The 26,726-nt window shown below is 35.5% G+C and overlaps 1 protein-coding gene across 1 annotated transcript in view; it reads right to left on the bottom strand.

Annotated features, from left to right (window-relative positions):
• LOC128223834 (multiple epidermal growth factor-like domains protein 8) overlaps window positions 1–22,426 on the bottom strand; it is a 48,039-nt gene extending 25,613 nt beyond the window's left edge. Inside the window, exons 1-19 of the mRNA XM_052933252.1 lie at window positions 22,044–22,426; window positions 17,793–17,956; window positions 16,341–17,505; window positions 15,887–16,047; window positions 15,358–15,480; window positions 13,611–13,806; window positions 12,647–12,822; window positions 11,847–12,065; window positions 11,057–11,157; window positions 8,408–8,529; window positions 7,857–8,113; window positions 7,475–7,584; window positions 6,799–7,076; window positions 6,254–6,482; window positions 5,192–5,311; window positions 4,340–4,449; window positions 2,827–2,968; window positions 2,169–2,367; window positions 1,659–1,818 (exon numbers count right to left, since the gene is read on the bottom strand). Coding sequence (XP_052789212.1) covers window positions 1,659–1,818; window positions 2,169–2,367; window positions 2,827–2,968; window positions 4,340–4,449; window positions 5,192–5,311; window positions 6,254–6,482; window positions 6,799–7,076; window positions 7,475–7,584; window positions 7,857–8,113; window positions 8,408–8,529; window positions 11,057–11,157; window positions 11,847–12,065; window positions 12,647–12,822; window positions 13,611–13,806; window positions 15,358–15,480; window positions 15,887–16,047; window positions 16,341–17,505; window positions 17,793–17,956; window positions 22,044–22,218 — 4,207 coding nt within the window. The 5' untranslated portion in view covers window positions 22,219–22,426. The remainder of the gene's footprint in view (window positions 1–1,658; window positions 1,819–2,168; window positions 2,368–2,826; window positions 2,969–4,339; window positions 4,450–5,191; window positions 5,312–6,253; window positions 6,483–6,798; window positions 7,077–7,474; window positions 7,585–7,856; window positions 8,114–8,407; window positions 8,530–11,056; window positions 11,158–11,846; window positions 12,066–12,646; window positions 12,823–13,610; window positions 13,807–15,357; window positions 15,481–15,886; window positions 16,048–16,340; window positions 17,506–17,792; window positions 17,957–22,043) is intronic.
• Window positions 22,427–26,726: the final 4,300 nt, after the last annotated feature.

Genomic DNA, 26,726 nt, shown 5'->3' with positions numbered 1-26,726 from the left:
GCTGTCAGAGTAAGTGACCAATGCCCCTGAAGTGCAATCCAGTTCAATGGATTATTATCTTTTAGTATATGCCAGCTGCCATGATGGTCAAGGCAAGTGTGGAAAAGTGATGCAGTAAGATGTTAGGGCTCGTGTAGCCAGACTGGCAAAAGTATTTAAGATGATTCCACTGACATTTATTTGATTTTCAAGCTCTATATATAAAATTTCAACAAATATTTTCAAAGACTATCATTAATAGCAAGCTATGAAAATAACGCATGTTTGTGACATAGTAACCACTAACCAGGCAAACATTTAGTTGTTCTAAAAGGTTTTTCAAACTTTACGTGGGATGTCAGGGCAGACTCACACTTTGAACTGAAGTCGATAACTTTTCTGCAATGTTTATACATCGATTTATATTTATATTCATGGTCAACCATCGAAAGATAAGCAAAAAGCATTTTTTGTTTAAAACAATAGACATTCACAGCAAAAAGGAAACCGTAAATGATAATTGACTGAACTGGTGCACATGTAAATTGTACCACTGGAGTTTAAAACCCGTACCATCCCTGTACTGTCATACAGACCTCAACAAATTCAAAGAACAAAGAGTTACTAGCAAAGAATCCACAAAGATTAAACTTTTTGAAAAGATGGGCCTTTTTTTATAGTAACTACTTTTGGAGCAGATTAAGGAATTTCAATGACTTAATCCGAAATAACATGCAGTTTTCATGGCAAAATAAATATTCAAACATTTTTAAAAATTCTTTTGCAAATTTAAGGACTTTTCATACAGCAGCTTAAAATCAAATACTCTTCAAGTCTATGCAAACCCTGGAGGTAGAGTTTTGCACCCAACACATCTTAAAGGGGCTGTACTCCGTATGATAAAAGAGCGAAAAAAAAAAAGAGAAAATTGTCGAAACTGACATTAACTTGGCATCGATGTGTACAATGCATTGAAACTTACTAACTGAAGTACCACATAGTTTACAATTTATTAAAGTTTAGCAGTTATTTCGTATTTTTCCATTAAAAATGATTACTGGGTATGTGTACCAGGTAGAATTCATTCCTTACGTGTGATTGGCTAGTCGGTGTTATCACATGATATTACAGAGGTAGGTGTATAGCTTAATTATGTCACCTAGTTGACGTAAGCCGTCGTAGCTCAGTAGTACGACGCTGGACTGCAATTTTGGCGACACAGTTTCGAACCCGGTCTCCGACACAATTTTTTCTTATATTTTGGTACTTTTTTTTACAATTATGATATCAAAGCCTAACACATTCTATTAGATAATTGTCCTGAAATTCGTAAGAGAAATCTGGTGTACAGTCACTTTAACCCCGTTAAGTGTGACCTTGACCTTTAAGGTAGGAACATGGGTTTCGTACGCAACTTTTTTCTTTATATACTGAACACGTATGCCAAGTAATCTTAATATCATTTCTTTGAACAATTTTGAAAGGCATCATCCATGGAATATCTCACTGAAGTTCTGTCTAAATTAGCTAGACAGTTTAGGAGATGTCGCTTGAAACAATGGTTGCAAATGACGGACGGACGATGGAAGGAGGGCAATTGTAAAAGCACACACTGAGCACTATGTGCTCATGTGTGATAACAAACAGTGGTAAGAAATGAAAATAAAGAAAGAACTCACTATCGCCGCTAATGTCAGCATCAAAATAAACGGTGAGTATTCCGGAGTTGGCGGTGACGTTGATGTCCAATGAGTGGAACCCACAGAAGGCTCCCAGTAACACACCAAGGCCCGCACTGTCTATAAACTCAGGGATACCATCATACACATACACATGGTCCTGGAATGGAAAGCTCAGTTCAAACATACAGATATTGCCAAAGACTGACAGTGTGAACCAGACCCAAACTTTATATTCCAAATTTATGTTTATCCATAGGTAATTTGACATTTAAATAGCAGACCACTTGAATTTTACAAGACCTGAGTCAGAATTTTTTTACTTACTGTGAATAAGTATTCAAATTAAAGAAATAACCCTTGATGTCTGTAAGAAAGACCTACCAGTAAGACATTAGTTCAAATAAGTCACCATTGCCTTAATATTTTGTCTGATGCTGGTCTTACTTTAAAGTTACTTTTATGAGAGTACACAGTATAATGAGATCATGCTAGAATGGCACAACAAACCAGTTCACACTCCACTGCAAGCTGCTCCAGGGTGAAAGTGATGCTCTGTGGATGGGCCCGAGGCTCCGTCATCAGGATCCACAGGCAGTAGGCCCTCCAGCCTGACACCCCTGGCCCGCTGTGGGAGCCCATGGAGCCTGCTGTCAGGTTGTTCACTATCATACCATGGTCACACTGCAGGTAACACTTCCCACCATTTCTGAAACACATAAATTTCAAATTTCTATTTTAGGGTTGCCTTCAATACATAAGTAACTACCTGAATTTATAAGAATTACAACAGTCTTGCCATACACTCTTAATTTGAACATAAGTAAACGCTTCATTTGAATAACTGAAAACTCTTTTTTATTTGAGAAGCAGTAACCCCTTCATTTGTGAAACAGTAAACTCTTGATTTGAAAAGTGGTAAACCCTTCATTTCAGAACCAATAAACTCTTGACCAGAAAAGAGGTAAGCTCTTGATTTGAGGACTGGTAAATTCTTGATCTGAGGGTAGAAATTTGTAAACAACAGTATGTATGGTCAAAAGATACAGGTATTACAAAACCAAGTGGAGAAAGGAATAGAGTCCTGTCAGTGTCTATTATTCATATGATATAAAATGTTTTAGCTTTCAACCCTTGAAATACTGGGAAAGCAACATTTATTTTATACCCTGGGTTCCCATAATAGTTGTCCATACACTTGTTACAGTGGTAGTCCTGGGTGTGCCCGGTGCAGTAGCAAGCCCCTGTAGAGTTGTTACACAGACCAAGGGACTCATTTCCATGCCCATTGCATTGACAGGGGAAGCAGCCTGAAACATAGGAGGAAAATGTGTGCATTCACAATCAGCTATGAGACATATGTTCATAATGGATAAAATCACATAGCACTAAAAAAAAGAAGAAGTAATACAGAATATTTGTTTATTTCAGTGTTAGATCGTATTTTATTTCACGAGTGTCATAAAAAAACTATTTGCGAAATTTTCTGTTTCTTTTATGCTTATTTTCGGAGTTTTATTTGTTTTTTATTTATTTCTGAATTACCCCTTTTTGAAAATGGTGGGCTTTACGCCGCTACCCGTGGGGCGCCCCTCATGCATAATTATAGCTGTCAACTTTTCTACTTTCGGTTTGCTGAGAAATAGTTCTCTGCTATTCATTCTTATAGCTTAATATTCGCTCGTTTTTTATTGCAAAGCTTTATGAACAGTAAACAATGAAGTATTATTAGTGCACATATGTTCCAAAAATAATGAAAACACTTTTTATTTCAAGATGGACATGAAAACATAACCAAATTACTACGCCGCTATTTAAAGAATGAAAATTTGGAAGGTCAAATGTGTTAGCAAAACAAATGTGGATACTCATTGGATTTTAACCATTTTTCTTAGTTTAAGACTGCATGTACGCGTGTTTTTATAGTAGGTTAATATTCAGTCATCTTACTGTCAGAGACCAGTCTGTTTCGCTTTAAAATGTTTGTTTTCCAGATAAAGAGTAAATGCCACGCTAGTTTGTTGACACCTTTTGAGGTGTGGGTGGGGTAAAAAATATCGGATCTATCTGTAAATTGTTGTGTGAATTCTCCAGGAAGCTCAATTTACGTACTCCAATGGTTAACAGTTCAAAATACATTTGAACGATGATATAAAATTTTATTTATGTTCGAACAGTTGTTTTTGTCTGTAATTTGTTTGGTATGAAAGCAAATTTTCGAACATTCAGCTTCAAAGATCAGTAAAATGTTTGATAAACGGGATAACCGGTAATAAACGGTAAGTTGTTAATTTCCAATTATATATTTATCTAAATTTATAAAACATTTCTTTTATATTTTTTTAACATTTTTTGACATAATTTATTGAAGTCCAGTAGGCAAGTACATGTAACAACAAAGGAATTTAAAGTAGTTCTGAAAGTTGATATTTTCACTCCTTATTTTGCAGTAAAAATATCAAATTGATATTTTCACTGTTGTTATTTCACTGGTTAAACCCCATATTTCATCGAAAAGCATGAAAGAAACTATTCTCACCAAATACGGCTCAAATCTAGTACTAATTGAACAATAATTCACAGAAAGATGGGCTTTGACTGAACGCTTCAGAAAGGTGACACACAAATAAACTGCCATTAAATTTAAGAGGTTAATAAAGCATCCAAAACTAGCAACTCACCATCGACTGTCTTGGGGTCCCCATAGTATCCCTCCAGACACTCGTTACAGTATGGCCCAGTTGTCCCATTGAGACAGAAATCACACTTTCCCACACCAAACTCACAACCACTGCAAGTAATGCAATAACTATTTTTTTTATAACTTCAGAAACTTAAAATGTATTTAGCAACATTAAGCTGACATGGTCGAGGTATTTTGATGATGTTTTCTGTTAAACTTTCTCAATTTTTGACTTACATTAAATTACATGTACTTCTCAAACTAAACAAGATCAGTTGTAGTGGATACAAAATTTTGTCAAATTTGTTTTTCTCTTTTGTCAGTGAATCAAGAGGCATGAATCAACATATAGTTTAGTCAAGTTTTCAGACTTGCTACACATGAGGGTTTTGTCAGAGTGATTATGAGTACCAAGCTTTCAAGTTAAGGCCAATATAGAATTTTTCGCATGCTACAGATGCTGTTTAAGGTATGAGAATGTGCTAACGAGAGTTTCACAGAGCCAATGCCAACACTCTACAATTGTTTTTTTTAGATGAACAGACATTACTGGACAACCATTGACCCCAGGGTTATAGGTGTTGCATTAAGATTTGTGTATTGCCATTGGCAACATGTGTACCAAGTTGAATTTGAATATGTTAACTGATTCTTGATGTAATGGCCAAGGTTCAAGTTTCTGCACAATGACGATGCCAACCAGAAAGGCTATCAGAATACCACAACCCTTTTGCTCATCATAGACACACAAGCTGAGATTGTAGGATCCATATGAAAATAAACTCTCCATCATTAATTCCCCTTATCTAACTATGTTTCCAAAGTGTTTCTATGTACACAAGTATGTTACCTGTGTCCATTACACTTGCAGTCTACAGCACAGTCCTCCCCTGTCCAGCCTATGTTACAGTCACAGTAATATTCCCCCTGGTCCTCCAGGCATTCTCCCATGGCACACTTGTGGTAACACCTGCAGAGATATACATGAATGTAGCATTATTTACTGGTGGAGTATGTCCAGCCTATGTTACAGTCACAGTAATATCCCCCCTGGTCCTCCAGACATTCTCCCAAGGCACACTTGTGGTAACACCTGCAGAGATATACATGAATGTAGCATTATTTACTGGTGGGGTATGTCCAGCCTATGTTACAGTCGCAGTAATATCCCCCCTGGTCCTCCAGACATTCTCCCAAGGCACACTTGTGGCAACACCTACAGAGATATACATGAATGTAGCATTATTTACTGGTGGGGTATGTCCAGCCTATGTTACAGTCGCAGTAATATCCCCCCTGGTCCTCCAGACATTCTCCCATGGCACACTTGTGGTAACACCTGCAGAGATATACATCGAGGGGTGAAAGCGAAAAGGTTCTATCTGCTTCTTTATTTAATGTCACTTAGAACCTTTTCGCATTCACCCCTCGACATGAATGTAGCATTATTTACTGGTGGGGTATGTCCAGCCTATGTTACAGTCACAGTAATATCCCCCCTGGTCCTCCAGGCATTCTCCCAAAGCACACTTGTGGTAACACCTACAGAGATATACATGAATGTAACACTGGTAGGTGAATTACAGTCCCCCATGGTCCTTGCAATATCCCCCAAGGCATATTTGTGGTAACTCCTGCTCTGACATGAAGAAATTATGCATATAAAAATCATAAAACACTTCGGTTAAGATATCTCCATGCAATATGTCAAAGTCAACCATTTTCACCTGAAAAAGTTTGTTACTGATGATGTTATTAAAAAGAAATAAATATCCGAGAATAAGCTGCCATATTTTAACATCTGCTCCTTATTTCATTGGAGAAACAACGATATTTAACAGTTCTCATTGGAAATGGATTTTTTGCCCAGTAAATTCATTAAGAGATGTAAAAATATTAACTTGACTCTCACGTTTTTGTGCATGACTTTCCATCTCCATAGAAACCTCTGTTGCATGTGCAGATGTACTCATCAGGTGTGTCCGTGCATGTGGCATTGGCATGGCAATGTGAGAGACCTAGGGTACATTCATTAACGTCAGGGCATCTGCTGTACGACCAATCGGAGTGATCAGACATCTTCACAATATTACCATGGTTTGTGTTCACTATCGCCGAACAAGTGACATTTCCATAAGGACCTGTAAATGTATAAGTGTTAAATATGAGACCAAAAAAACATTAACTTCATCAATGACTGTTATGAAAGTGTATTTCTTAACTTCCAACCTGCAATATTTTGTGACAAAGGACTAAAGTTAGTTTTCCTCTTATAGTAGTAGTTTAAGTAAGAAAATCCAATACTTTCCATTTACAGTTTTCAAGAAATATTTTATAAATTTTGCTGTAAAAGGGGCATAACTCTATCTTAGAGAAAGGAAGAGGCTGTGACAATATTTAAGGTACTTTTATTTTCATTTAAAATAAGCCAAACTAAACAACCAAAAGCATACACACCAGCAAAGTCTCCTTCAATGCAGACCCCGATGGTTGGATTAGCTACGTTCCCACACCACCCACAATTGAAGGTCAGCATGCACTTGTCACACTTCTTGTGTTCAGAGCAATTTCTACACATGAAGGGGTTACTGGCGCTTTTAGTCTCACTGTCTATCCACTCCGTGCACTGGCCATGTCGGTGTCGTGATACGTAGTCATAGAACGGGAGGCAAGTTCGTAGATTCTCACACCATGCACACTCACTGATGTCCAGACAAGAGCTGCAGTTCTGTCGCCTGGGGACCAATGATTATAAATGTATGAATTTTTACCAAAATTGAATCCCTGATTGCATCACGGGTATCAAACAGTCATTCAGAAATCATTACTTATATGCTCCAGTGACTGTACTACCCAACAATTGTCATATAGCAATAGCTGGCACTCATCAATTTTTTAGAAAAAGTTTCATTCCCCTTTTCTGAGAAAATTCAACCACATGACGTAAATAATTTCACATTGTCTTACCAGGTTATTACATCCTACAGGCAGCATGTCCACAAATATTTGGCATAATTAATATGCGACTGTGTGTACAAATATTTTAGTTCTTGCATGTCAATGAGAAAAACACTGCTGGCAAGGACAATTCCTACACCATAACAGACCGACTTAAAAAGTACTTTATACATACTCATGGCAAGTGGCAGGACACTGATCTGGGTGACGGACGACCTTGCTCTCCTCAGCCTGACCTCGACGTACACAACACACTGAGTCTCGTACCCACTCACATAGACGATCCTGGAACATGCATAGATGGAGATGAATATGTCGATATTACAAATACGCAACATAAAATGATTACTGTTCTATCACTCTCAAAATTAAAACTTTTTAAGCAATCAACTTGTAAGGAAATGACTTAAGATGTTTTATGAAAACTTGCCAGAGGCCAAGAGAATGTTTTCCATTAGAGGCTCAAACCAATCACCTGTTTGGTGAGATGCTAGTATTTTGCCAAATGTTGGCCATAAAATGTGCCTGTTACACTTCCAACAAGTCAACACAGCTACCTCTGAACATGAGTCACACTCCACATGATCGGAACACACAGGACAGACGGACGGCTCGGTGATCATGAGTACACTCCCTTCCCCCACACATGTGTTGTCGGAGTTGTTTCGCTGCATGCAACTATCCATGGGGTCACACCAGCCGCACTTGGTGTCGGTCATACAGGAGAGGCAGTTGGTAAACTTCTTACAGTCACCCTGGCTGTATGGTTCCAGGAATTCATAGCTAAACGGGTGGTACTTGGGCATTTGGTTACCTGGAACAGGGATTACATTTATTGTGCCTTCAGATTCTTTGAATGAGTTAATGTTGCAGGTTGAAATACATAGTCTAGAAACTTTTAAGTGATAAAGTAAACCAAATAAACCATAAAAATTGTACATTTTAATTTTATTCCTATCAACTGATATCTTTAAAATATAAATCAATTCTTAAATTATTTCAAGAGGTAGAATAGATACCATTTTCCGATTTCTGTCCCACTTAAGTGTGAGGTAGTGCAAAACCATTTACCACTACTCCGTCCCACTTTAGAAGGATTATTACATACCATTGTTTGCTTTCCCATCCCACTTGAGTGTCAGGTTGTACATTTTCACTCCAAGGTGCATGCTCTCAGAGTAGTTTGGGTAGTCATGAAGGCCGCTCAGTTCTATGTAGTACTTAAGGCCCCTGAAGACATGTACAAACAGCATAGCACATAAAAATACTAATTTATTTCAATCTTTCTAATCTTAATAAATACTAAGTTAGCTTTTCATCACTGTAACACATTCAACTAAGGCCAAAAAAAAACAACCTGTGTTTCCGGTAACCCGACCGACCCTATTTTTTCCTCGCCGACCCTATTCTTTTTTTAGACATAAAAGTAAAAAAATATTTTTTAAATTCTTTCTGAAAAAAATATATTTCTTCAAATATATCGTTATTATTTTCGTTGTTTGTCTATCAATGTCCCCGGAGAATATACTTTCATTCCGGATTATGTGTTACCGAGACGGAAAAACAAAATGGCGGAGGGCGGCAAACCCTGTCCGATATCTTAAAATTGGCAAACGCATGTTTACGGTCAAAACACGTGGTTGATCACCGGAGACATATTTTGCTGTCTTTTTAATGAAAATATTTTGAATTATAGTTTGCAGTGTTATTTATCCATATCCATGTCCAAATTAAAACTTACTTTTTTACGATAATGCTTTGCGTATATCATGCAAGCTTCTTACGATTAGGCTTTGCGAATTCATGCAGGCTAACTGCCAGGTTCCAATACACATTTCATTTATCGTTATATTGATTTATCCGCAATTGTCAATGGTTATTTATTTCGCCTTATTTAAGTCCCATATTGCATGATATGGAAAGTGTAAAAAAAAAAAAAAAAAAAAAATCCCGACCTACCGACCCTATTTTTTGTCGCCATGTTACCGGAAACACAAGTCATGTATTTTTTTGGGGGCCTAAAAGATCCTATATTATGTAAGCACTATTTTTCAGTCCAGAATCATATAAAAATCTTAACTAATGAACAATCAAATCATTTTCATTGTGAAAATCCAATTCACAAGTACATTACAAAGGGCTATAAATCGGACAATATTTTGGATGTGATTTTTTTAACTTGTTATATATATATATAAGAAGTTTATATCTCTTATGGTTTAAAAGTTATTTGCCATATCCCCTCTCGAAGTACAGTATATCCATGTCCATTTTCACAAAGGATAGGAATTTAACAAAAGGCAATAACAAAACCCAGGGGCATAATTTGAACAAACCTTCACAAGCAATTGTGACTTTACATGTCAACTTGGCTAAAAATAGACTTCACTCATGTGGAATTGGCTAAAAATAGACTTAGCTTAAAATAGCATTTTTTATACTTTCAAGACCCATAATCCAGGCATGTATGGGCAGATCTGGCTGGTTTTCAAAAGGAACCAAGTTCTAATGGATATCTAAATACTGTACAAGTTTCATCGAGATACAATCAAAACTGAAGACTGTATCATGTTCACAAGCAATTGTTTACAGACGAACTGACTTTTTAATACTTTCAAGGCCCATAATCTAGGCATGCATGGTCGGATCTGGCTGGTTTTCGAAAGAAACCGAGCTCTAATGGATATCTTAATACTGTACAGGTTTCATCGAGATACAATCAAAACTGAAGACTGTATTGTGTTCACAAGCTAGTGTTTACACAACAGCATTTTTTTATACTATCAAGGGCCATAATCTAGGCATGCATGGGCGGATCTGGCTGGTTTTCGAAAGGAACCGGGCTCTAATGGATATCTAGATACTGTACAAGTTTCATCAAGATACAATCAAAAATGAAGGCTGTATTGTGTTCACAACCAATTTTTTACACATTAGCATTTTTTTATACTATCAAGGGCCATTATCTAGGCATGCATGGGCGGATCTGGCTGGTTTTCGAAAGGAACCGAGCTCTAATGGATATCTAGATACTGTACAATTTTTATAGAGATACAATCAAAACTGAGGACTGTATCGTGTTCACAAGCAATTGTTTACAGACACACGGACGCACATACTACGTACACATTACCATGGCATAAGCTCTTCTGGCCTTTGGCCAGTAGAGCTAAAAATACTGCAGTCAGACTTATAGTTCCTTAGCAGGGCACTTCTCCTCAATATGAGCTATCTGTATATAAAGTTTAAAGTCAATACCCCGAACACTAAATAAATATGAACATAAACACAGGGCAATAACTATTGAGCCAGAGTTATGGTTCCTTTGCACTGCACTTCTCCTTAATATAATCTATCCCTATATGAAGTAATTACCACAATGACTTCAGGAGTGATTCTCCGGACAAAAAATATGTATGCAAATGAAACGAAATTATAAAACTATACCTATTGCAGCCAGAATTATGGTTCTTTAATACACTTCTCCTCATTATAATATATCTGTATGTGAAGTTGAAAGTCAATACCTCAATGACTTTGCAGCTATACTCAGGACGAAAATGCTTGGGAAACACCCACACGCAAGTCTACCATTTCTATATTCCCTTCGCCGTTAGGCAAGGGATAAAAAACATTATATGGCTGCACAGACTATTTCTGTTCATTTGTGGGACTCTAAAAAGAATCTCACGTAATGGTAGTTTGAAATTAAATGACTGTGCTCAACACATGAACAACAAAAAAAACAGCAGCTAACCTTGAGATGTTAGGGAAAAGAAGACTGCGATCAGCTCTTGTCATCTGTTCATCTTCAATACGGCCATTCTTGTCCTTGATGTCCAGGTCAAAAACCTTTTCCTGTGAATTAGGTGGGAAACAATTTCTATTTAGAATCAAAATGTTTATGGTACTTATGTCTTGATTAATGATTATAATTAAATTAGTGTCTATGGATGCCCTACTTCAGCGATAATTGAGTATGATCATCCATTATTATTTAATTGTATGGTATTATTTGTTAAGGCATAAATATGACGAATTTGTTCTATGAATTGACACAAATAACTTTTTTTTTTTAAATTAAGTATTCTGACATTCAAAATGCAGGGCCAATTTTCAAATATGTAAGATGAAGAAGTTGTTGAAAAGAACATTCAATTATTTTATATTCAATCATCAATTATGGTTGTCATTTTTATTTGATTATCAATTATGAAATTTGTCAGATTCACCAACACTAGTTAATGGAAAAACATTTAGAGGCTATTATTCATAAGTTATTGAAGCTATTGATCATACATTCTGGATTGCATTCACGTTTCAGAATAATTAACCATTTTGAACATGCATACATCAAAATTATTGAAAATATTTATCATAAATTCTGAATTGTTAATTTACATGTCTTAAAATTATTGAAGATATTGATTATGAATTCTAGATTATAAACAGTCATCTAAAGGTTGTTTTACTGTCTAATTGGTAGTAATTTTATGTTAAATTGTTGGTCTAAACTTAACAAAAACACTAGCAGATATTAGACTTACAGCTAGTTTGGTCTCATTCCTGCTGAGCCAGATCTTGACAGATATCTTCTCCACCATGAGTTGCAGGGCGTACTGCATCTGTGGACTGCTGATAAGCCCCGTCACAGAGGCGTTGAGTGGGTGAATAAAACCTGACCAGCGAATTTGGCTTTTGTATCCCTGACGGACATAGATGTGTCGAAATGTCTCAGACTCGGTGGTTTGTCTGATTATCTCCACCTGATGTGATATAAAACAGGAGGTTTAGTATAATGAATAATAACCTACTAATAGAAAGACTTGGGCAAAAACTCAGACAATTGAGCAATTTCTTAGTGACTAACTCAGCTCATTTAACCTCTTTACAGCCTAGAATGGTTCAAAATTTTATATTTTATTTCCTCATATTGCCTGATAGAATTGTCATGTTATAGATCTTACTCCAAGGCTCAAAATAAAAAAAAGTTGAGGCATTTTAAGTGAGTAGGTCGAGTCACTAGTAACAATCAAAAGGATGGGCCTACTTGTTGCAAATCAAGATATTAAAAAGGATCTCGAAACAGTGGTAAATATATTTGCAAAAGCGTTTGTGCATCCAAGCCCCCCAAGGCAAGTGCAATATGAGCTCATTTATTGGGCAAATAGTGAAGTCGTGTTGGAACCCTTTCTATTGTGTATCATTGTATTAACTAAGCATAATTATTGTGTCAATTTTATATTTTACAATCCCTGTCCAATATTGAAACATTTGATATAGATGCAGTGTCAGAAGATTATTTGTGTAAATAAATAACAATGTGAAATGGTTACTAAACCCCTACCTCATCAGGCATGTTGTTCTCCCCGAAACCAGAGCGGTACTTGGTCGCAATGAGACCAGCCGGGAGGTCCTCTACACGACACTGATCAATCTGACTCAAGGAGGCGCTTAAACCGTTCCACCAGCCCACCGTACCTGACACAGTGTTGGTGGGCGAGATGCAGTTTCCCTGAGGCTCTGTGGTAAAGAAGGAAACATTGCAGTTTTATAACAAGGATTAACTCAAGATATGAAAGTTCCTTATGTTCATTTTACAGTTATTCTTATCATTCCAATGAGAGTCAAAAATCAAACTGTTGAATTATATAACATTCCGTAAACCTCTTTGTATAGGATGTAATCCCCCCCCCCCCACTATATTATTAGGCTTCTGACAAAACTATTCTACATTCATTTCTGGCCAAAATTTTATTTATAGAGAAATAAATGGAGGTTTGGAGAACATTTATGTAGAATCTATGAGTGTTGCCAACAAATAACAAATAATTTAAGGGCTTCAAGGAGAGTGACATCGGGATGACATAATGAAATGGTTTTTAATTGATTATGTAATGTAATATGGTATTGCAATTAACTGTTTATTTCCTTAATACCATTTGTGCTTTTGTTATTTCAAAATATTTTACCATTTATTGAAATGTGCTGTGCTATTTAATAACCTTTGCCATTTTCAAAATTCAATTCAATTTGTTAAAACAAAATATGTTGCTGCCGATCTTGACATTTTCAGTCTATGGTATTAAGTTATCATCCGTATTTTCTAGTACTTTTTTGTACTGCGACCTTTCTATGCTAGCGTCCTTTACACAGTGATTTATGGTAAAGCTTGAAATAAATTTAATGTCATAAATTCAGATATCATAGCTTACAAATTTGACATTGCAAAGACAAGCATGTATTAAGTTTGTACAAACTGCTATATTTACAATCGTAATGTGATGTACTCATAACATAAGCCATCTTACTTGATCTCTGCTGACACTTGGCCTCCTTGACACACCAGTTACAGGGCTGTATGTATGTGCGCCTCTCCAGGGATTTTTCAGTGAGCGAAGCACCCTGACCCTGGCTCAGGCACGAGATACACGTGGTGAGCCGTGGACAGATGCCAGGACAAAGTGCACGTGGCATCGCCATGTAGCTGGTCATTTCTTTACATTTCTGCAGTCAGAGTTTGAATAATGAAAGACTTAAAACCTCAGGTTTTAAGTTCATTACAATTATTGCACAAGAGCGAACACAAATGATTGTCAGTCGTTTTTCAGTCACGCAAGATGTTTAACTCATCAATTAGTATAACCAGAGTTGTTAATTGGGTATAATTACCAATTTATCAAAGCCCAAGTTATTCATTAACAAGAGATGTTTGTCAAACATTTTGCCCCCCATGAGCACCATGTTGTCAGGATTATATGGACAATTGAATGAAATATGCAGTACAGTTTTAAGATTATGACCATTCAAAGTGTGAGGATAGATTGTGTTATGACCATGACCTTTGACTCTATGACCCCAAAATCCATAGGAGTCATTAGCTGGTCACCAAAAACCTAAATGTCAAGTTTGAGAGCCATGGGTGCAGGCATTGACAAGTTATCACACAGACAAGCTTTTTTTGTGACCTTGACCTTTGACCCCTCAAATCATAAGGGGTCATCTACAGGTTAGGCCCAACCTCCAAGTCAAGTTTGATGAGTGCAGGCATTGTCGAGTTATCACACGGACAACCTTTTACCATTCAAGGTCACTGTGACCTTGACTTTTGGCCCTATGATCCCCCAAAACAAAAGGGGGCATCTACTGGTCAGGCCCCACCGCCAAGTCAAGTATGAGGGCCATGGGTGTAGGCATTGTCGAGTTATCACTCGGACAACCTTTTACCATTCAAGGTCACTGTGACCTTGACCTTTGGCCCAATGACTCCCAAAAAACAATAGGGGTCATCTACTGGTCAGGCCCAACTTCCATATCAAGTTTGATGACCATAGGTCTAGGCATTGTAGAGTTATCACTCGGACAAGCTTTAAAATTCTTTTACCATTAAAGGTTACTGTGACCTTGACCTTTGACCCGAAGAGCCCTAAAATCAATAGGGGTCATCTATTGGTCAGGCCCAACCTTCATGTCAAGTTTGATGACCATACGTCCAGGAATTGTTGGGTTATCACTCGGACAAGCTTTGGTCTACCGACAGACTGACCTATGTGCAAAGCAATATACCCCTCTTCTTTGAAGGGGGGCATAATAATTAAGCAATATACCCCTCTTCTTCGAAGGGGGGCATAATAATTAAGGATGCAAATATGAATGCAGTGGAATTGAAATTATTCCATTTTGTGTTTTGTCTATTCAAAATGTATTGCCTTTTGTTGGGATAGGGAATTTCAGAGGCTATTTAGGGAAGAATTAGGATCCGTCGCGTGATCCGGTATGACAAAGAAGGGCACAAAGGCCCTGGCTAAAACTTTGCGACTAATAATAGTTTACTTCAACTTTATAAAGATTCATTTTGGTAATTGAATATTCCATCGAAAGAATTACAGAATATTTGAATATATTTTGCCATACGTTTGCATCCCTATTAATAATCAATAGGTTTCTGATCAACTGCAAATTGATTTTGAATAATAGCTCATCTTAAAAAAATAAAGTCTTTCAGAGTGTAGCAAAACTGTCTTTAAAAAAAAGAATTTCTTGCCAATATTTGCTTACATGTTCGAGAGTGCGGTGCATGCAGGATTTTGGGTCGTTACAGAAGAAGCAGGCTGGGTTGGTCTGACACTTGTCCCTCCAGGTGATGTTCATGCAGTAATCCAGGTCAAGGCCCGCTTCATACTGTGTGGAGTGCAGAGAAATTTACATGTGATAACATAACAATATGTTGATTATGTTTAACATTGCCGGGTAGTATCAGTAAGTATTTGATACCACCACAAAAATTACCAAAATGCAGTTTGAGCAAGTCTGGAAAGCATTTTACCAGTGCAGGGCTTTCAGGTTTGTGCTGATGTCAACCACTGAGGTTAGCGGATGATTTGTATTTTACATAATTATCTGGCCTTTTGAAATTTAAAATTGTAGAATAATGGTGTGAAAATTAGGGCATGCTGTTCCCAGTCTCCATGACTGCTACTTATACATGTACATGTGCAATATTTATCTGACTGTAATCCTTTAAAACCAATCGCTTTAAGCAAATAAGAGAAAGGTTATATTGAGATTGAACTCTTTCTGTACATACACTTGGTGGTGCTATGATTTGTGGAAACTTGAACAGCCGGAGATCACCCTTCACATAGCCTGCATAACCCCCAGCAACCAGCAACAGGTTACCATTGGCAACAGCAGACACATGACTGACACGCCCTCGATTAGTTGTAGACTCAATGACTTCCATGTACTCTGCAAAAGAAAATGTTATAATGGAACTTGTAAATTTAACAACAAAACTTTTGGAATAATTACTTTTTCATAAATGAAAAGGTTAATGTTATCAAATGTAAACCAGATGAGTTTCTGGTTCAGTTCTTGAAATTTGCATACATTTTATGAAGAAAGATTTTGTCACTGTACTGTAAAAATGTATAAATTCAGACTTGGGAAGTCTTATATGAAGCATTGAAGTTTCTATTCAAGATGTAGTATACAGTATATTGGTTCTTCTTGTAGCCTTCTTTTAAACTATTTCCACTTACTTCCCATCAATGTGGAGGCATCCACCCATACATGACAGCCAAGGTGGTACAGGTAGATCTTATAGTCGTAACACGTTTCCACCTCATGGTGAATGTGGGCATTTCCCCCGTACACTACCATGTAGTTCCCCATGATCTGAACACTATGGAAGGAGCGCTGACTAGGAACATTTTGAGAAATTTTGTCAATGTCAAAGTTGATCTTTGACCATATCAAGTTTTTTATGTGAAATATATGCAGATCATTTGTATGTGAGCCATATCTTGGTTGGTCTGGTGAGTGGGAGTAGCCACCATAGATCAGCAATGATTTAGATTCATTATGGTACACAGCTGAGTGTCCGACTAGTCTGCGTGCTGAAGACTTTCCTGCCAAAGGTAGAACCTCCTCCCACTGAGATGGAATGTATCCGTCGATTTTATACATTTTCGCCCAAAACTGGCCATCCACAGTTTTGCCACCAAACACGTATAAATCATCTTCAACCCTGGTCAATGTATGCCCTGATAGTTCCAATGGTTGAACAGTGCTGTCATTGGCATGCATTTCCCATGTTTCTAAAGATGCATTGAAATACCATAACTGGTTACTGTAAGACCCGCTTTCTAATATACCACCAAACATGTAAAACCCGTTTTCAAATACCACCATTGCATGTTCGTAACGCCCTTCGGGCCATGAATTATTTTTTTCAACATCATCCCATCTATTTGTGTCAAAACAATACTTTTTGAGATCACCTAAAACTTCATTCAGAGAAAATCCGCCGAACACATACAAACACTGAATATCTTGTAAAAAAGCACCAGCATGGGCTGATCTGGACTTTAACCCCATGCCCTGTGGTAAAACATCGTACCAGTATTCACTCCCTTCAGCATCATTGATGCTTATATTGCACATATACCCAATGTATCCTGGATCACATTTACAGCTGGAAGTCATGTTATCATTTTCTTCATCTGGTACACACTGTCCATGTGAGCAATCTAGAGGGCATTGTTCTCTCTCACAGAACTCCCCAGTCCGGCCGGGGTAGCAGTAACATCTGAAGTCCACACAGTTGCCCTGATTGGAGCAGTTAAATGGGCAGTCTTTTATCTCATAGTGAACCTTGAAGCCCTTCCGTTCATAGTTTCTGTCACTGAACAGGTACATCAGCATCTGTGGAGAGATATTAGATATACACATACACTCAATGCAAGATGAATGCTTAATCCTTTCATGGAATATTGTTATTCTGTACACAGTCAGGTAATGACATTTTTGTATAATATCATTACAAATTGAATTATTTGTGTATGTTTTTCAAAGAAATTTTCTTAAGTTTATAACATATTTTTTTATACATATGGACACGCAATTTCACAAACTGTTTTGACACACATCTCAAATCATTGGAAGAATTTTGTGAATTTCCAAGTGTATGAAAGAGAAAATGAAATATTCACCTTCCCGGATCTAGCCAAAATAGTTTCTGGATTGTTGCTTCCACTAAGACTGGCAAGCATGGGAGAGTTGTAGGAGTCGCCATCGTAGATGAACAGGAAGTCGTAGGAGCACTCTGTGTCTATATACTCGAAATTGAGAATGATGGTCTTATTTGGGTGCTGAGCTGAAATATATTAAAAGACCAATAATTATAAAACAAGAACACCGCTTATTGCAAGCAGTACAATTGTTCCCTTAAGGTTCTATTGCAAAAGCAGCAGCATTTCTAAAGGATTTGCATAATTTCCTTAATGGCACCTAACCACTTGTTCACAAATTCCATATATCTAGCTTGCATACTTAATGTATCAGCAGTTCAAACACTGGATAACAAATGCTATCAGAAACTCATGAACAAGACCATTATAAACAGATTCATTTTGCAAAAAAGAAATATTTCAAAAGAGCTTTCTGGACTGATATGCTCAGTATAGCGAGATTCAAGGTATGGGGGAAAATGCTGCGATGCAATGAAGAAGTTTGAAAAACATGAAAATGCCCCCCTAAAACAGGGTTCCCTCTGGGTTCTAAAAAGTTGTCGCCATTTTTCGCTGGGGTTAAGGAGGCCTCCAAAGGCCTCCTTATGGGTCCAGGGCAGCGCCCTTGTGGGGGCTCAGAGGGGGCGAAGCCCCCCTTAAGCTAATGGAGTATAAGCATTTTAAGAGCCTTAGGTTGCATTTAATAAGCACATTGTCGTGCAATAACATACTTCATGAAGCACAAGTTATTAGTAGGGATGGAAGCGAGTATCCGGATATCACGCAAGTATTCGGATACCAAAATGGGTATTCGAATATTCGTTAAGAATTAAAATTTCAATGAAAAAGCTTAGCAGAGACATAGCAATTGTTATAAAACTTTTCAGATGAAATATTTCAGGTGATCAACAGTGGCTGTCGCTAAGCGGGTATGTGTCACAAATCGTCTGCTAATTAGGTGTTTGCACAAGGCGTGATATTGTGTCCTTGTGCAGTACTCTGTGAAGTTCTATGACCTTGTTTACAATGACAAGTGTTGTTTTATGATCTCAGATGTGCTTAATTGACACTAATTGATACCGTTGATATTAAACAGATTGATAATTAATCCGTAGGAATTGATCGTCCAATCACAAGATAGGGGATTTAAAGAATTGTTTCTGAACAAGAACATGCGTTCGATTAAGTGCGACATCGAATGAAAACTGTTGTGAAGTATTCGAACATTTCGGACTTGAAAGTAGTGTGTGTACAGTGTTTGATTAAATTATCAAACATATAAATGATTTATTTCCTATTTAGTATTTATTCACGTTTTATTTTGTGTAGTGTATTTTATTTTTCATACGATATGTAAACATGTTTAGTTTATTGATAAATTAAAAAAGTACACGCATGTAAATAAAGAAAAATCAGATCGTTTTTTTGTCATCTTATCTTTTCCGCAAATATATCCTTCATAACAAAACACCGCAGAAATTGTAAGTATTGCATTAAATCAAACAATGTAATGAAATAAAATTACAACCGAATATCAATAACCGAAGTGTCATTTAACATGAAACCTGCTGATAAATAACAAACTCGAAAGCACATGGCAGTAATCACCTCGGCCGAAGTGACTATCAAATTCGCGAGGTGTTTATGTGGTATTCATCATGAGTTTTATGACGTAAAATGAGTTGATTATAACATTATAAATTATTAAGACTGAGAAAGAATGAATGAAAAAGTGAAATTGCCATATGACGAATTATAAATTAAGTGGACAATTATGTCAAATAACAGAAGGTGGGTGACATATAATAGGAAATTTACTTATTATGAAAACAATTTGATACGAGTATCCGGATAGTATTCGAATACTTGATACGAATATCCGGATACCGATTTGGTATCCGGTTTCCATCCCTAGTTATTAGCAAATTGTTTTTCTACTGACAAAATATATGGGCAAGTAACTAAATAATAAAAATAATGAAATATTGCAAAAAATATGACATACCCGGTACATCAATATGTTGATTTCTGTTAAATGCCTGCATACAATAGTGTCATAGAATTAAAAAATACAATTATGAAATTTTGAGATAAACTTAAAATAAATGGAAACTCAAGAAATATACATTGTCAAACTAAGGCCATACTATCCTAATAAGAATTTGTCTACTCATTACTCCAGCCAACTTATCGGAAGCCTTATCAAATGGGATGTATATTATATTTATTTGTTTGCATACCAAAATGACTTCTGTTAAATTTTTTACACTTTTTAACCCCATAGAATTCGCCAAATTGTCGCCACTTTTGTGATTTTGTCACAAATGGCGACAATGGCGATCGCAATGAGACAGTAGACAATGCAATGAGACAGTTGACAATGAAAACATTTCTTACATTTAAGACATAATCAGGTGCGCGGTGCAAGATGGTGAATGAAAGTGAAAGTAGAAAAAAATGCAACAAAAATGGTTCAACTTGGATAACTACGCATCTTATTTTTCGAATTCACAACAGTATGGATGATATTTCAAGCTTCTTTTTGTAATGCGCAAAGATTGCATGGCAGTCAGTATTAAATGTGTTTTAGAGAGAAATTTTTCATAGTTTTCAAACCTCTCCATTTTTTTTATATTTTTTTTTCAGTGTTGAGTCTGATTATGTAAGAATTGTAGCAGGAAGTATTATAAAAATTATGTTTTTCTTGTAGCTTAGCTTTTCACCATTCTGCCAGTGTCAAATGTATAAGATTTGGTCAATTTCTTAAGTACACACATATATATATATATATATATATATATATATATATATATATATATATATATATAGTGATATTTTTTTCAAGTAAAATTCTTAGAATTGTATTGAAATGTTATATAATTACTTATAAAACAATATCAAAAGGGCTAAAGGGTCATATTCTAGTGTCCATGTGATGATCTTCTGTGGTCATTTAATTCAATCATAGCGCTTTAAAAAGGAAATTAATGGTGCATTTACCATGCTGTATTTACTCTTTTGACATGAAATGTATGTACAGATACCCGGGTCCAAAATGTCTTCCCACCTATGCCATAGTCCTGAAGTGTTTTGTGGGTCCTAGATAACCTTAATTGCTAAATCTGAACCATTCAAACCACACAAAAACACTCTTGGTTGTTCTTGGAGTTACAAGTACTTTTTCTATGTCTTGTATTGATGCTAGTCCAATCTCAAGAGAGCGCATGTGTAGACTTAAGGCAACACCATAAAGCTCTACAAAAGGCCTCCTTATAGTCAGCCGGTTTGCATACAAATTACTGACAAAGAGCCGTCACAACAGTGCCATTGGAAGAAACCAATAGTGGGGTAGTAGTAGTAGTAGTTTAATTCGTGCATTATGTCAATAACAGTACATTTTACACCAATATAAGATATATCACATATTGTATTTGCATGATATTTCGAGTCCTAATAAGTTATATCACAGAAAGTTTAACATGAAATACATAATACTAGATCTACTAAAACAAGTATTACTTCTGGTGTTAATGATAAATACATCTAATTTATTACCAAATAAAGTTTTACCAAATAAAGTTTAACATAATAAATGACATTGTACAGGATAACCCGTAAAGATTTGCACAAGTACAAAAGCTGATTTCCAACGGGGTCCATGTCTAAGGTTTTAAAGTTGGCATTAAATGATTTAGTGAACAGTATTATATAATATTATATCATATACTCAGATGAAATAAATTAATGTATGATATTCATCACATATAAACTACTATCAGTATCACATAATTATATAATATACCACACAATTATATAAATAGTTAAGGAATATTTAAAAATTACCAAAGCAACTATATAAAAATTGTGCGTATTCTTAGAAAGCGCACTTATATTTATCTAATACATAAAAATTGTGAATACAAAAAGACAGACTTTTCAAACTTCTCCATCTCCTTTAAGAGGTGAGTTTTGACTAATTTCTTAAAAACATACTTTGATTCTGTGTCTTTGATGTTATTTGGAAGCATGTTCCAATCCCGTATACCATTATAGTAAAAAGAAGCTGCTGTAAAACAACCATTATGTGGTAAACCTGGGAAAAAAAGTGCGCTCGGTGTGGGGCTCAAACCCACCACTGCCGGAACACTATGTTATTCTAGCCAACTGAGCTTACAATCGGGCTGGTTCTAACCCACACACACTACATAAGCAATGAAATTCAATTGAAATTACCATCAATAAGCCATTCACATCTGGCATAATGTGGATAGGTGCTGTGTTGATCATCTGGAACCTCTTCAGTAAGGATGCCAGTTAAATTGGTAAGGACTGTTCTTTGGTGCTGGCATGATGCTCTTGACGAAGGAAAAAAGACTAGCAGCAACCAAACATTCACGCTTACCCACATCTCAGCTGACAATTTGTGCAAATTAGGCCAGAGGATGGGAATAAACGCTTCCAGCGTAAATCAAGCAATACGTCACATATTATCTCGCGTAAACAAAGTTTCCATAACACTGGGATGAATTTCTAGTTGCAGTACGATGCTCTCATTTCATTTAATTACTTTAAAGCCATTTAATTTTCGATTGACAGCGGAAATCATCTGTTTTCCATCTTCATCCATTATTATTATGATGTACGGGCAAAAGATTTGCGGGAAATTTGATTGGATAAAAATGTGGAATGTTTAGTATGCGGCAGCGTTTAGGAACTACGGTGAAATACTCACATTGACCGGTACGTTTGGGTTTGTGAAACTTAGTAAAATAATCTAATGTATAAATTACTGTTACGCTGAGAAAAAGAAAACAGCAACAAAACATATTTAATAGCTTTGCGAAAGCAATTTAAAATATGTAATGTCTCAAATTAAATACCTGAAACAAAGAATAATTTCCAAAAGTTTATAAAATATGATCATTTATTCAGGTATTTTTTATTGTGTCCACATAATCTAATGCACATAAAAAATAGCACACTATATAGGCACTAATTACTTCCAACAACACTTTCAAAATTATTCCCACAGAAAGTTAAAATGAAATTCTGACAGAAATATTTAAAGTGACACCCTTACTCAAAACCAGTACATACACAATTACACATGTATAGCAAATATAAAAATGACTGATAAACCTTTAACTGCTTACTAAATAATGCATTTATGGAAAATATTAATTACTAATAACAAGATTGCAAAAAATTTAAATGATTGGTGAATGCTAAAATATTTACTGTGGTCTACTATAGTCTCATAAGGTAGAAATACCATGTTTTATGCTCATTTCTTTCAAATTAAACTTAGTATTCTTCATAAGAACCATTGATTTTGACATTTATTCATTCTTTCTGAAATATTAAAACAATATTATTAATTGTGATGAATCTTATTCGGGATTAAGAGTGCATATTTAATGAAATATCTTTAAACTAAGGTGTGAGTGTGCGAGTGTCTTTCCTTAACCTAGCTTGTATCCAGGGTACGGTTATTCATCTTCTCTCTGAGACTTTCTCCAGTCTGTAAATAACATCTCAAATAGTTAATTATCTTCAAAATTACTAATTTTCTTACAAACTCTGGATTAAATGACAATGTCTCTACTAAGGTGACTTTAAAAAATGGGAGTACAAAAAAAACTGTATTTTTTCATAAGGTAACAAGGATAAATTATAACCATCTGCATCAACATTACTAGAACAAGTAGTTTTCCGGGCCTGTTTATCAATTCCAAATCAAAGGAAAAAAGTGCAGCTAGCCTTGTGGTCATAACACAAGTTAAAAGATAATTGTCTGTGTAAACAGTTCAATCTTGACCATATATTTAATCATAACATTTCTCGGTGACACTCCCTTTTTAATAATACAATGAAAAATACAGGAACAAGCCCAGTAGTCGTAAATTCAAAAATAAATCCTGTTTAGGGGCACAAGGCAAGGGCCAAAACGATAATGAACTATAGATACAAACATACTAACATCACATTAAAGCCCAAAGTTCAAGACGGTGTGCAGAATTATTTCTTTTAGACTTAATTAAACCACTATACTTGCATAACATATCACTCTTTTCATTCTAGTATGGATTTGATATTTATAACGGCACCGTTCAGCACCGAAGCATCAATATGCAACTCAAATGGCAGTTCAAAGTCAGCATAACCTAGTATGGGTAGTTTTGAAAACATATTTTTAATTTTCTGAAAAACAATTTCTTCTTTCGTATCCCAATGAAAAGGTTTTGTAGGAGAATTTGATTTCTTTTTTATCTGAGTTTTTTGGAATTGGCACACTTTGGTAACAATTTGATCGATGGCACTTTTATTTGGGCACAATTCTGTAGGTATTTCCTTCAGTAGCCCGCTATTCCTAAGAAAGACCTTACTTGCTCGGGTGTTGTAGGTGTCGGTCATGGCTTGATCTAATCCAGATCTAAACAACAACAACAATAACAACAACAACAATATTTGTTTGCTAACAGTTTTTCACAAGGACTTTCAACAAGTTATGATCCTGGGATGTAGAAAAATGACCAAAAGTTAATAAATTATTGTCATTGATCCTGGGATTTTGGGGTGTCTACAGAATGTAACCCACTTGCAATATTGAACGAACTAATTGGGCAGTAATTAAATCGTGCATCATCAACACTTGCAGAATTATTCCCGCGAAAAGTTTGAAGTGTAATCCTCACACAATATTACTCACACATACTGTTAAATTTACGTGTTACAAAATATGTTCTGTTCTGTATACTTTTTAGTTTGATAGATTTGTGATTTACAATTCCAGTTCATCCTTAAAAAAAGTTGATTATAATATTTATTTAATATTTCACACTACACTGTATAATTGTATTATATTTAATATGTATATGAAACACAAAAAACTGTATAGTTTACGTGTAATAAATTATGTTCTGTTCCGTTCAATATTTAATTACATACACTATCTTAGAAATGTTCTAGCACTTGCTAAACTTTCATAAGGATTTGTTAAAGGGGCTGTACTCCGTGTGATGAAATAGCGAAAAAAAATAAAAAATAAAAAAATAAACTTGGTATCGATGTGTACGATGAATTGAAACTCACTATCTGAAGTACCACATAGTTTACAATTCATATATTTTTCGCAGTTTTTTTCGTATTTTTCCATTTAAAAGATTAATTATATAGCTTAACTATTCCAACTGATAAAGCTTTCGTAGCTCAGTGGATATAACACTGGCCTGCAATTTTGGCGACACCGGTTCGAACCCGGTCTCCGACTCGATTTTTTTACATTTTGGTATTTTTTTTTCCATTATGATATCAAAGAGTAAAACATTTTATTAAATAATTGTCCTGAGATTCGTTACAGAAAAAAAACTTTTTTGGTGCCAATCTGGTGTACAGTCCCTTAATTTGACCGTTCCAAGGCGGTACCTAACAATCCTTGATAAACATACATAGTGTTTTTATATAGTATATATGGACTGTGTTGTTTGTGGAATTTTGTGCAGTTTTTCCATGTTTCTTGTTTGTGATTTTTTTTTGTGTTCTATGTCTTTGGCGTTTACCCTGTGCCATTGTAACGGGGTTCATGTTTAAACTTTTGGCTACTGAGCTTGTTTCTGTAGTTTTTCACATAAGTATTTAAAGATCAGATAAGTTTGCTCTAATATGCAAAAAGAAAATATTCGTATATTCTACAAAATTCCTCAGGATTTTTGTCTCAAATCCTATAAAGATCTTGTTTATTCTAAATGTTCTTTACATGAAATACATAGAAAAGTTTAGAAATTTTTAAACATTTAAAAATAACAATATGACATAGTAAGAAATGAAACAGCTATAGAAACATTGATTTTCCCCCCAGGATTGTCCATATTTATATCTATTTTCCAATAGGATCCTTTTAATATAAAGCCCCTTCCTTAAAAAAGCAAACACATGTAAGTTTCTTGAATTTTTGATTCTGATCGTGATATTGACATCGCCTTTTGCAATTGATTGAAAATAAAAACAAAGAACATGTGAATAAAAATATATGTTTTGTCCATCATTATTTCTCTTTTGGTCATCATTTTTTATGTTGACAACGGATAATAATAATAATAATAATAATGAAATGGAAATAATTTGTTTGGCGAACTTGACTTTTATTTGCCATTGCAAATATGATAAGCAAAAAATATAACAAGATGTACTATCATACACTATATGCCAGATTGAGAATAGTGGAGTATTATCATATATAAACCACATTTCAAAACATATCGATGAATCTGGTTAAAATTGAAATGCACACTATGGTATCAATAAAACAGAGAAATAAAAAAAACAAGGAAGCTTGAGGTTTTTTCTATAGAAGCGCTAAATCCATGTAAGCCCTACGATACCGAATGAACATACAGTCGGCACGTTAAGAACCATTCTGTTCCTATGTAATGCTTCTCAGGTGTTAAATGGTTTGTCAAACGGTCTCGGTTTTTTATTGATTAGTGTTCAAATTTCAAAAAATATATATTAAAACAGTTTTCTCTAATAAGCCATATGTTTAACTTTAACGTAAGTGTTGGCATTGAATAACAGTTTGTCATTTATTTAAAAGTTCTCTCTTCAGTACGCTATCTGGCACCGCTTATGGAACTGTGCATTTGCGATAAACGATTTAGGGAGCCGGGCAATTAGCAAGAATCGGAAGTGTGTAACTCGGTCATTTTATACACTGTATTTATGCATTTATTTCTCGATAAAAAATGTTTCGCCATGCCTAAAACTGATTTATTTCCGAATAATGATGTATAGTCGTGGTATTCATATTGAAAGTTCATGTTGTCACATTTAGAAACAATCTTTATTGACATGCAACTGTTGCGATAGAAGTTGCGATGAAAATCCGCATGATATAATTACTGCGCATGCGTGTTACAC

Source organism: Mya arenaria, chromosome 17, assembly GCF_026914265.1.
Source record: "Mya arenaria isolate MELC-2E11 chromosome 17, ASM2691426v1".
In the NCBI taxonomy this organism is placed as follows: domain Eukaryota; kingdom Metazoa; phylum Mollusca; class Bivalvia; order Myida; family Myidae; genus Mya; species Mya arenaria.
This window is presented reverse-complemented; position numbering and strand designations above follow the sequence as displayed.